This window comes from Dama dama, chromosome 19 (genome assembly GCF_033118175.1).
Source record: "Dama dama isolate Ldn47 chromosome 19, ASM3311817v1, whole genome shotgun sequence".
Classification (NCBI taxonomy): Eukaryota; Metazoa; Chordata; class Mammalia; order Artiodactyla; family Cervidae; genus Dama; species Dama dama.
Window position 1 is genome coordinate 77,518,421 of NC_083699.1, and position 13,200 is coordinate 77,531,620.

The following is a 13,200-nucleotide window of genomic DNA, read 5'->3' on the forward strand; positions in this document are numbered from 1 at the left end:
ACCCTACAGGTGTCAGCTTCCTCCTGGGGCTGGTTAGCAACTGCCTCTGCACCATGCAGTGCCTGGAGTTCCTCCCTGTCGTCCTAATTATCTTCTCCAGAAGGCCTGACTTTCTTTTTGTGGGATAAGGCTCCTACTCATACATCATTCTGTTGGCATGAACTTCCTTCCCATCACTTGTCCTCTATTGAATCCTATACTTCCGTTCTTCTATCATTTGTTATTTTGCAGCATCTTCTCTTTTTAAACTAATTTTTATTGGCGTATAGTTGCTTTACAATGTTGTGTTAGCTTCTGCTATACAGCAAAGTGAATCAGCTGTATGTGTACATATTGTTGTTCAGTCGCCAAGCCATGTCTGACTCTTCACAACCCCATGGACTGCAGCACACCAGGCTTTCCTATTCCTCACATTCTCCCAGAGTTTACTCAAGTTCAGGTCCATTGACTCAGTAGTGCCATCCAACCATCTTATCCTCAGTCACCCTCTTCTTCTGCCTTCAATCTTTCCCATCTTCGGGGTCTTTTCCAATGAGCCAGCTCTTCTCATCAGGTGGCCAGAGTATTGGAGCTTCAGCTTCAGTTCTTTCAAAGAGTACTGAGGGTTGATTTCCTTTAAGATTGACTTGTTTGATCTCCTTGCAGTCCAAGGGACTCTCAAGAGTCTTCTCCAGCACCACAGTTCGAAAGTATCAATTCTTCAATGTTCTGCCTTCCTTACAGTCCAGCTCTCACACAAGCCTTGACTGTGTGGACCTCTGTTGGCAAAGTGATTGCTTTTTAACACACTGTCTAGGTTTGTCATTGGATTTTCTTTCCATTTAGGTCACCATAGAGCATTGAGTAGAGTTCCCTGTGCTATACAGTAGGTTCTCATCAGTTATCTATTTTATACGTATCAATAGTGTGTCTTCTCTTTTTCTGTCATGCCCTTCTCCCTTCAATCATTTGGGCTCAGAAGGTACTGTTGCTTTCTGGAAATACCAGTAGCTAGTTTCTATACACTCCATTCCCTGTAAGAACCCTCAGAGGAAGACATGAAGCCACATATTCCTCCTACAAGTCCAGGAAATCTCTTGCACTCGCAGTGATCTTTGGTTAGAGCAGCCCTTGGAACTTCCATGGCCATCATTGATGTGGAAAAGGGCATGGGGTCATTTCCAGGATGCAGAAGTCTATTTGCCATGTATTTATTCATCCAGGAAATATGCATTTATTATCTGCCAGGCTATGTGGGAGCACTGGGCCTGCAGCATTAAACATGGCCAGCATGGTCCATACCCTCATGGGGCTTAGAAACCAGCAGGAAACTCAGATTCTAGGTGAAATTCTTATAAGTCTGATGAGCTCAGCAGAGCAAATGCAAGAGGATCCTGGGATGGGCGGGGCGGGGGGGGGGGCATGAGAGCATGCATGCGTTCTCACTGCCACTATCTCAGGGGGATCTTGGTATTTCCACAACCACTATCATCTCTTGACCCCTCCCAATCCCAATCAGCACCTGTTCAAACTCTTTCTGAAATAAGAAATTTTCATTGATGTGCTCATTCGTTGGTTGAAGCCCAAGAGCCAGCAGATACACACCATCATGGATTCAATGACAACTCTTTGTAGAAGGCATGCCCTGTCTTTAAAATTAGCTGTGGTTGAAAATAATTCCTACAGTAAAGGATTGGAGACAAAAATGATTTCAAAACTTAGAACTTAGAAGTGTACTTAATGACCAGTGCTTATGGGGGAGACTGAGATTAGTTTTTATGTATTTCATTTTTACCACCCTCCTTTTGGAGAACAAGGGGTCTGACATGGCTAAAGGCTTTGCTGGTTTTCAAATACTTTTAAGAACTAGGGATTTTTTTCTTTTGGGTGGAGGGCTGCTCAAACCATATATATATATATATATATATATATTTATCATCTTGTACCATGAGTGCTTGGAAGTAGCTGTCTTTCACTTTATTGGCATAAGCTTCCCCCACTTCTGTTTTCCTCTCTGATTTCTGCCAGGGAGTCTGTTGTGTTGCCTTGGACAAAACTCCCTGAAACCAGCTGCCCACAGCCTTGTACCCCACAATGTGGGTGTTGAATGTTTAGTTTTGCATCCCCTCTGATGGCTAGCCCGCCAGAATACTGGCAGCATTGCATTGAGAATTCAGTTTGAGTTGTAACTTTTTTTCTTTCCTTCTTTCTTTTTTTAAAAATTCCTACTTGTGAACTTTCAAAGGCAGAGGGAAAAAACTCATGTCTCTATCTCTTCTTTTTTGAAAAACAAAACCCAAAAGACTCCTGGGATTCTGCTCAGAGAACCAAAGACGTTTCCCCTCAGCTGAACTCGGCCACCATCATTGACATCCACCCTTCCTCCACCTACAGCATCCGCATGTACGCCAAGAACCGGATTGGCAAGAGTGAGCCTAGCAACGAGCTGTCCATCACCGCAGACGAGGCAGGTACGTCTGATGGGCAGGGGGCCTCTGGGAGCGGGCTTGTGGGGCTCAGATGATTAATGCAAAGTCACAGCCGTGATGAGCACTTTCTGTAGCTCCACGCCCATCAAAAACACAGACAGCACTCTCTGCCTACTTTGAAGGCACTGTTCTTCAAACAGGACTCAGGTCAAGGTTCTCACACCCAGGACTTAAAAGAAAGACATATAAGGCTAATGATCTGGTGAGATTTAAAGAACCACGCTGTTCTTACAGCCCTTTTGTCTGGATGCGTGGAATCCTGGTTGACAGGAGAGCCAGGAGCCTGTCTTGCCCAAGTCCCAGTGCAGTCAGGGGAAGAAGGATCACTTAACTAGAAAACAGCTAGAATATTCTCTGTTTGGGGACTAGGGGGAAGGTGGTAGAGATAATTTTATTGACTGGAAACAACAATATTTCCATCATCAATGGTATTGCTGTTTTTTCCTATGACAAAGTATTTCATGTTGAAAACGTCGAAGATTGAGATAGGCATTTTGAAGACAAAACAGTGCACACAATCCTACCACCTAGAGTTACTGATGGATACATGGATATCACACACTAAATTATTCATCACGCATGCATGCGTGCACGCTCACCCACACAGACATAGACACACACAGACACACAGCCTTCAATACAGAAGTTTGCTCGTGGTCGCCTGGGTTGGCAATAACCTGTTTGCAGAGGACTAAGCAATTGGGCAGTGGACTCCACCTGCAACCTGCCTCCTACAGAAGAGGAGCAAGCGAGCTGCCTTAGGGCTTTTCTGCATAAGGAAAGGGAAAGAACCACAGCCTGGCTCATCTTTGAGGGGGCCGGTGTGCAAAAGAGTATCCAACCCCAAACCTAGATTTTCTTTTCCTGCCCGCACTCAAAACTGATCAGCTACCCCCAACTGCTGCAGGGAAGGTGGAAGCTTGGCCTCAGACCTTCATTCTCCGTCTCCAAGATTAAGGGGATCATCTCCAAAAGGTGACGCTTCCACAAGAGGTCGCTGAATCTTTCAACTGCAGTTGTTCTTGACTCTGTTCCTTACTTTTCTCTTTAGTTGTTTTTGTTTAGTCGCTAAGTACTGTGCGACTCTTTGAGACCCCATGGACTGTAGCCTGCCAGCCTCCTCTGTCTATGGGGTTTCCCAGGCAAGAATACTGGAGTGGGTTGCCATTTCCTTCTCTAGGGGATCTTCCCAACCCAGGGATCAAAACAGTGTCTACTGCATTGCAAATGGGTTCTTTACCAGTGAGCCACTGATGAAGGCTCACTTCTCTGTTACCCTCACTAATTGCACTTTGAATAGACATCACTTATCTACATCTCTTAAAGACTTCCTAAAGTTTGTAATCCTGCCTTCCACCATTTCTTTAATAAATCCCATATTAGGTATGTCAGTTATTTTCTTTATTGAAGTATAGCTGGTTTACAATGTTGTGCCAATTTCAAGTGAACAGCAAATTGATTCAGCTATATATAGGCATATATACACATATATACATACATATTCCTTTCCATTATAATTTATGACAAGATATTGAGAATGGTTTCCTATGCTATACAGTAGATCTTTATTGCTTGGCTATTTTACAGATAGTAGTATGTATCTGTTAACCCCAAACTCATAATTTACCTCTCCTCCTCTCTCCCTTTTTGTAATTGTTTTTTCCTATGTCTGTGAGCCTGTTTCTGTTTGGTAAATAAATTTATCTGTATCATTTTTAGATTCCACATATAAGCAATACCTGCTTTTGTCTGACTTACTTCACTTGGTATCATAATCTCTAGGTCCATCCATGTTGCTGTAAATGGCATTATTTTGCTCTTTTTCATGGCTGAGTAATATTCCGTTTGTACATGTACCACATCTTCTTTATCCATTCCTCTGTTGATGGACATTTAGGTTGCTTCCATGTCTTGGCTATTGTAAACAGTGCTGCTATGGACATTGGGGCACATGTATCTTTTCAAATTAGAGTTTTAATCTTTTCCAGATATATTCCCAGGAGTGAGGATTCTGGATCACATGGCAACTCTATTCTCTAGTTTTGTAAGAGACAGCCCTGCTGCTTTCCATAGTGTCTGCATCAACTTACATTCCCACCCACAGTGTAGGAGGGTTCCCTTTACTCTACACCCTCTCCAACATTTATTATTTGTAGACATTTTGAGGCCATTCTGACTGGTATGAAGTGACATCTCATTGTAGTTTTGATTTGCATTTCTCTTCAAGTTTTCATTATCATAAACTCTACTGTGATGAGCATCATTTGATATATCCTGTGATATATCTTTTGCCACTTCCAACAATATGTTTTATGTTAAATTCCAAAGAAGTAGGATTGCTGGATGAAAGCAAATGCCAAAATCTAACTCCTTTGTTATGCATAGTCAACATTGTCCTCAAGGAAATAGGTTCACATTTATTGTTTTTCCTGAACTGCACCTACATATCCATTTTCCAACTCTGGATACATCAGTTGTTGAAAAATCATTTTCAAGGGTGAGAGATAGGATAGCTTTGTGCTTCAGTCTGAGGGCAAGCCACTTCTAATGCTTGGAAATTCTCTCTGTGTGATTTCTCATCTGCAAGATTCACTTAATGATGTCTTTCTACTCCTTACCACAAACATGTTGGGTAATTGGAAAAAACCCTAATTTCTGAAAGTACTTTGCATGGTTCTGAAATAAGTAGGAAATGAGTGTTAATAAGCTCCTGCAAAAATAGAATCTTATTTAAATATTGATGTAAACAACACACTCACTTCCTGAAATTTCATCATGCTGAGGATTTAGGGAGAATAAGCTGCCCCCAGAACGAAAGCTTTGGGTCAGGGCTGAGCCTTCTCCTTCCTTTGAGCCACTTTTCTGACTCTGCCCACCTCCACAGCCTTCTCAAGGCAGGGATGGTTTCCAGTGGTGCATTTTGCACCATTTTCCCCATCACCATGACCAGTGCAGGCGCGGTGGCTTTTTCTCTGCCGTTTCCTCTGTGATCTCCCTGCAGCTGGCCGTTGCCATGGCAGCGCTTCTCTCTCCTGCCCAGGAGGTCAGGTAAACAGCCGCTCCTGGTCACCGGTCACCTGTGTGCAGCCCATTCCCAGGCATCTCTGCAGACAGATCGACACAGAGCACCCCGCCCCCCTCTGCTTTGGCTCCTGGGCTGACAATTGGGGTTTCACCAGGCAGCCCCACAACTCATCATTCACTCTTCAGACTAGTTAAGGGAGAATGCGCTGGAAGGTCAGGCATGAGCAAAGAAAAGCTGCAAACCAGAACTTGCCTTGTCTTGCTGCATAGGTTTGTATATCTGGAATCAGACAGCCATTTTCTTACGTGTGACTCATGTAGAAAGGAGGGCAGCTCTCCTGATCAACGTCTCCTTCTCCAGCTCTGCTTGGAGTGACAGGGCTTGTCCCTGCCACCTCTAGGAGGATCCCCACAGGCACCTCTTTCGGGAGCTGCAGCCATCTCAAGGGAATCTTTTCCAGCCCTATGGCCGTCTTTCCCTGAAGAAATAAGGTCATCACTTAAGCAGTGAGAATCCCCAGATGGAAGCTTCTAGAAGCCATAGACCTGCTCGTTTTTTATGGCGATGCAATACCCAAGGGCTTCCAATGTGGCGTTAGTGGTAAAGAATCTGCCTGCCAATCCAGGAGACACAAGAGACATGGGTTAGACACGAGAGACGCAGGTTCGATCTTCGGATGGGGAAGATCTCCTGGAGGAGGACATGGCAACCCACTCCAGTATCCTTACCTGGAGAATCCCATGGACAGAGGAGCTTGGCGGGCTCCAGTTCATAGGGCCACAAAGAGTCGGACACAACTGAATCAACTTAGCACGCATGCCAGTGCCCAAGTCTAGGACACCCAAGGATGCCTCTCACTGCCCACTTGCTGAGGAAAGGAGCCCGTAAGGTGTAGGCCCAGGTCACCCCTACCCCATTACTACCTTGAAGCTACACCAGGCTCCCTGTGACCCGAGCGGTGATGACCCTCCCTTCCTGCCCCCTCCTCCTCATGTGAGCGGCTCCTGCCCACGTCTGGAGTCCTCTGAGGTCTGTGCCCCTTTTCTGTCCTCTCCCTTGAAAAGCAGGTCAAACGTCACGTTCTAGTACAGCGCCTCCCCTCTGCTCTCAGATTACTTTCTCCTCCTCAGAGCAGTCTCCTGGCTTCATCCAGAGGCTTGGGTCTTATTTGCTTATGGGGCTGGGCTGAGTCGCCCAGTAAGTCACTCCTGAATTTCTATCTCTGGCTCCTCATTGGAGAATTTGCTAAGGGTCTACCATGTGCCAGGTCCAAAACTGGGCAGAGACCGGGGTGTAAAAACGCACTGAGATATAATGACACAGTCTACAACAACATGCTCATCTCTGACAGACGTAGCCTGGGGTATTCCCCGGCATCAAGCAGTTAGGAAAGGACACCCTCATTTCCAGGGGCACGGGTTCAATCCCTGGCAGGGGAACTAAGATCCTTCAAGCTGCATGGTATGGCCAAAAAAAGAGAAGTAGCCTGGGTGAGCAGAACATTCTTTGCTGGGCATAGGAGACCAAGATAGAATTTAGTAAGAACCAAATAAATTGAAGAACAGTTGATACCTAAATGGGGAGAGGATGAATTCATTTAGTGACTATTTATCAAATAAATAGCTTACTCCATTAAATTATTATTCATTCAGCACGTATTATGTGCCAAGTGCTGTTCTGGGCGTCTGAGACACAACAATGAACAAAACAGCTTGTCCTGCCTTTGTGGGAGGGACCAAAAACAGATGTCCCATACTGGAGATGACCGGGGACCACTGTGGGTTTGACAGTTAGGAAGGGCCTGCCCACCTTGTATTTTCAGCCAAACAGAATTAGTGGGCTTCCTAGGTGGCGCTAGTGGTAAAGAATTATCATTTTTCACAGAAATTTGCAGTTGTCATGGGGCTTTACCTGTGGCTCAGCGGTAAAGAATCCTGCAATGCAGGAGATGCCAGCAACGCAGGTTCGACCCCTGGGTTGGGAAGATCCCTTGGAGAAGGAATTGGCAATCCGCTCTAGTATTTTTGCCTGAAAAATCCCATGGACAGAGGAGCCTGGAGGGCTGCAGTTGATGGAGTCACAAGTCAGACAGGACTAAGCATGCAGGCAGGACATAGCCTTGCCCAGAATAAACATTAGGAACTATAAATATAGTCTTCATTTATTACTCTTTTACAAATTGAATAGTTTCAGTTTCTGTAAAAAATGCAGCAACTATACATTTTGGAAAATCACATTCATCAGTAATTCTTACCTCTAGCCTGCTCTTCGAGTAGGAATAAGGTAAATATTCTGGTTTGGAAAAAAAAAATTATGCTTTCTAGTTTTAGTGCAATTTCAATTCAAGAGTGTTAAATAAATTCTTAAATGTTGAATGTCCACACAATTTTCAAATTTAGTTAAATCAGTGGATACCTAATGGCTGGTCTTCAATCATGTCAGCATTGGGAATTCAGTCTGCCTTGGATTCTAATTTTATGAAATTGTCCTTTTGCAATGAGATGAGGATCCATGAAAAAAAATTACAGCTTAGGCATTGTAAGGAAAGCACTAAAATTCTGGAAGCAGACTAATTTTTTATGTCATTTTTTAAAAATTTATTTTACTGAAGCATAAGTGAAAGTGAAGTCGCTCAGTCATGTCCGACTCTTTGCGTTCCCATGGACTGCAGCCTACCAGGTTCCTCCGTCCATGGGATTTTCCAAGCAAGAATACTGGAGTGGGTTGCCATTTCCTTCTCCAGGAGATCTTCCCGACCCAGGGATTGAACCTGGATCTCCCACATTGTAGGCAGGTAAAGGCAGGCTTTACCGTCTGACCCACCAGGGAAGTCCTTATTGAAGCATAGTTGATTTATTTGTTATTTAATCACTCAGTCTTGTCTGACTCTTTTGTGACCCCATGGACTGTAGGCCACCAGGCTCCTCTGTCTGTGGGCTTTCCCAGGCTAGAATACTGGAGTGGGTTGCCATTTTCTTCTCTAGAATCATTTTTGTATCACTTTTAAAGGGCTTGTCTTAGAATGTTTTAGAAACTTAAAGTAGAAAATTCAGCACCCAAACAAAAGCTCTTCCTAATTATATTGGGCAAAACTCTAATGTGTGTGACATTCTTTCAGTCTCTGCCTTTAACATAGATCCTATGACTGTATTTTAAGAGAGGAGAGATCTGAATTCCTTCACATCAGAGACTAAGCAGACTAATAAATAAATTACTAAGAAACCACAGAAATCTTGAGAGACTAAGCCAAAGAGGCTTTGTATTCTCATAAACTGGCAGGTCTCTGGGACTGTAGGCTTCCCAGTTGATTCAAGTGGTAAAGAAGCTGTCTGCCAATGCAGGAGAAGTAAGAGAGATGCAGGTTTGATGCCTGGGTCAGGAAGATCCCATGGAGGAGGAAATGGCAACCCACTCCAGCATTCTTTCCTGGAGAATCCCATGGACAGAGGAGCCTGGCAAGAGACGGAGCGCATACACACACACACAGAAAACTTCCCTGGTGGTCCAGTGATTAAGACTTCATGCTTTCAAAGCAGGGGGTGTAGGTTCCATCCCTGGTTGGGGAAATAAGATCCCACATGCTTTGTGATGGGACAAAAAAAAAAAAAAGTCAGGTCTGTCCTGGATACAGGGATTATCCCATGTTCCCAGACCACTTCACAGGAGAACTTCCTAAAATGCAAGAGCAGACAGAAAAAGCAAAATGCCCAAAGTTCACACATAATGTTTTCTGATAGAATCAAGGGAATTTTTAAACACTCTCCTAGTAACTTTGTTTTTGATTATGAATGTATCTCAACAAGAAAATGACAGCTGACTATTGCCAGCCAACCCCTTGAAAAGGCTGCATCAAAGGACAAAGAATCCAGAATGGGAGGTACTCCGTGTTGCCTCTGATTCCTAACCAGCAGGCTCCTTGTTCAATCTGACTTCACACAATTAAATTAAAATAATCAAGTCTTAGTGTAGCCGTCAGACCTCAAAATACTTTTTTCATGGATTTTTATGCATACACCACGCGCTTCTCACTGACCACAGAACTTCTCCATGTTTAAGAGAAACCTGTTCCATGCGCTTTCATTGCATCTGATATGGAAATATTCCTGCAGAAAGGCCTGATTTTCTTTACTACTATCACAACATGGGAAGCCCCTCCCCCTGGGTATAGAAATGAACTTCAGCATTAGCATTCTCTTTGCACCTGGAGAATCAATAAATCCGAGAGGCTGCAGGACCCCCAGAAAACTCACTGTCCCTGTGACCTGCTAGGGAGAGAGAGTGTGCTCTGAGTTTCAGCATCCACACAGCGCTGCACCGATCAAAGCAAGGACTCACTCTAGACTTGGTTCCTAAGACCACACAGCTTTGATTGAGTCTGTTAGGAAAAGAGGGAAAGACTGATATGCAGACGTACACCCGAGCCTGCTGTGAGAGGTTCCCAAGCCGAGGTGGGGGCTCCTGGGCCCAGGCAGGAAACTGGTGGAGGGAAAAGGCAGGCTCCGACCTGCCCAGGGGGCAGTTGTGTTTAGGTTTCCCCTGCGAAGGTGGACGTGGCTGGGATGTGGGGTGCAGGGAGGTGGGGGCACACAGAAACTGCAGAGGAAGGCAGGACACAGATGGTGCAAAGTTAGGGTGAGGGACGAAAGGTTGCCACGTCCCCTTTAAAGAAGTAAAGTGAAGACCAGAACTAATGTTTAGGAACAGAATTGAAAACTGGTGCCAGGCACTGTTGCTGGGCTGGAGGGGGTGGTCAGGGACAGAGGCTGTGTCCCCAGCGAGGGCAGACCCCTGGTGAGTAAGTTTCTGGGGGAGCTTCCAAGCGGAAGGGAGCAGCCTGCAGACCCAACTCTCTACCTGAAGAAGGAAACTGAGGTGCAGAAAAATTGTCACCTGCAAAACACCTCCAAGTTACTAAGCAAGGGAGCCAGAATTTGAACTCAGGCAGAAAGATTCAAGTGCCCGTCAACTTAGTAGCTGCATCGTGGCATCACTCAAAACTTCTTTCTCTGTTAAATGGAAAACACGTTCCTGCTAAAATGACCTTATTCTTTCCCTTCCTCTTCTTTCCAAACCTTCCATCTTGTTTCTGTTCCCTATTTTTGATTTCTCATCTCCCAGTGCTCCTCACTTTTCTGCAAACTGGCATCTCTGCATCCACAGAAATGGCCTGTTCACAGCTCAGCAGTGGTTGTAAAGCTGTCCTCCCAACAATATGTGGTCACCCAGTGGGGTCTCTCCCTGCTGACCCCTGGGTTCCCTTTTGCTTCCACCTCCCTGAAGACACTTGAGTGTGTGCTGGGTTATCACCTCAGCTTCTGTGTGCTCAGCCCCTTGTTCTGATCAGACTGCAAACTCCTGCTGGACATGGCTGTCTCCTCTAAGTTTTAGGCTGTGTATGTAATACAGGGTGGATTCCTAGTACAGAGTGATCGACTGTGCGTGGCAGGCGGTTGGCACCCCTATAACCACTGGATATAGGTTGGTGTGAATTTCATGCTTTTTTTTTTTTCTCTTCCACTCCAATCTGCTCTCTGTGGCTACTGCCCCAGGTTAGTAAGTTTTCTCTTGGAAAGAATGGAGAACTAAAGCCATCAAAGAGAATCAGAGGCAGAAGAATCCTTTTTTTCCCTCCCCAAGTAGTTTGAGTCTCCTCAGGTGCTGCAATGCACATCACTAAACAGAGTCTCCAGAAGAACCAGAGGGATCTTCGTAGCCACTATAGACTTTGATCAAATAATTGTTTCGCCACTTTCTGTTTTACTGGTGTATTAACTTATGGTTTATTTATCAAGTTGTCAAAGACAAGGTGAGGAAGAATACAAAGATATGTGTCAAAATTCACTTTTTCTAGAAGCGAGTGAGCACGGGGTAAATGTGCACAGTGATTCAGCAAAATTGATTTTCCCACGAAAGCTGCTATGGCGCTTCTTCTGGCCCTGAGTCCTGTTATGTGGGTTTCAGTACACACTGGACTTATCTCTAACTGACCTGTGGGTTTTGGTCTTTCCAGCTCCTGACGGCCCACCTCAGGAAGTCCACCTGGAGCCCATCTCTTCCCAGAGCATCAGGGTCACCTGGAAGGTAAACCCAGCAAGCACGCGTCCTCCTGGCACTTTCTCTATGGGGGTGGGTGGGAGCCTTCACTCACATTAAGTATTATGATGCCAAGGCATCCACACTTTTTTAACTTCTATTTTATTATGGAGTATGGTTGATTTTCTGGGCTTCCCCGGTGGCTTAGCAGTGAAGAATCCACTTGCAATGTAGAAGACGCGGGTTCGATCCCTGGATTGGAAAGATCCCCTGGAGGAGGGTATGGCAACCCACTCCAGTATTCTTGCCTGGAGAATCCCATGGACAGAGGAGCCTGGTGGGCTACAGTCCATGGTGTCACAAAGAGTCAGACACGCCTGAAGCAATGAGCATGCATGCATAGTTGATTTATAATGTTGTGTTCATTTCCAGTGTACAACAAGTGATTCACTCACATGTAGGAAACTTGTAAAGTTAGACTAAGCACCTTTCTTACTAAAATCTGATCTTTGTATTTATGGCAGATTCTGTATCTACAGACTGTAGTTGTTGGACCATGTTTTCCGTCTCTGAATCATGATTGGGTCCTGAGTTCTGGTCTTCATGCAAATCAAAAACAGATAGGTGTGACCGTACTCATGAATTTCATCCCAGTGGAAACATTTTCTAATTCCTCTTCCTAAATGCCAAATCACGGACTGTGTGGTAGGCAGTTTGCCAAGTGGCAGAGAGGACAGCGGTCCTGGTCATGCCCCTAGCTGGCGGTGGCCTCGAGCATGCCCACGGAGGGGAGCGCTGGGCCAGCTGCCGGCTGAGGCAGTGGTCCCCCAGCATGGCCAGCAGATATCGACTGCCTGCCAGTGAGCTCATTGCCAGCTGCTGGGAGAGAAAGTCTGGGCCACGGTGCAAACAACCACATCACTTGGCATGCTGCTTCCTCCGGCATACATGGTTTACACGGCCAAATTCATTGAAGGATGTGGCGTTGACTGATATTCTGGCCTGAACTCATCACAAACTAGCATGCTGGGCAGCGCTGCCCCTGGGAACCTACAGTCATTTAGGGGGTGGGTGAATCTGCTTGGTTAATTAGTCACGCCCTCCGTGTGACCTTGGAGCCAACCAGCTTCCTTCCAATTCCATTTTATCTAGAATGCCGTGGCTGGGTCAAAAAGTCTGCAAAGCCACACTTCCTTTTCCACTTCTGGTTTCTGGTGTTGCACTTTGCACTTTTCTCATTTGCTTCTTCCCTCTTTCCTCACCCTCTTTCCTGTGTCTCCCTTAGAGAAGGTAAGAGCCGCAGTAAGGTCTTTAACCTGCACACCTCACGTCCCCCTGAGAAACCTCATCCATTGCACCTCTTGCTGTGTTTTTCTTTTTCCTTCTAGCATCAGCTGTTTCATAAAATGACCAGCGTCTATAATGCTACTACTAATAAAGGATTTTCATGGCTGGGGTGGACACCACCTTGGATGTAAACACACGTCAGCGCGGCCAGCCCCTTTGTGTTGGCTTTTCTCAGGCTTGGCTGCTGAGCTGTCATCCCTGTGGGCAGCACACGTTCAAATGCTCAGACAGGGCAGGCAGAGCCAGGTAGGGAGGGGGCCGAGGGTCTTTGTGAGGACATCCGCCAGCCGTGAGCATCACTCGCCTCGTGATGAAAGGCGCTCAGCG

General features: G+C 45.6%; 1 protein-coding gene across 1 annotated transcript in view; it reads left to right on the forward strand.

Annotated features, from left to right (window-relative positions):
• DSCAM (DS cell adhesion molecule) overlaps positions 1-13,200 on the forward strand; it is a 664,082-nt gene that overhangs the window by 520,520 nt on the left and 130,362 nt on the right. The window contains exons 15-16 of the mRNA XM_061168054.1: positions 2,283-2,450; positions 11,504-11,574. Of these exons, the coding sequence (XP_061024037.1) occupies positions 2,283-2,450; positions 11,504-11,574 (239 nt within the window). The remainder of the gene's footprint in view (positions 1-2,282; positions 2,451-11,503; positions 11,575-13,200) is intronic.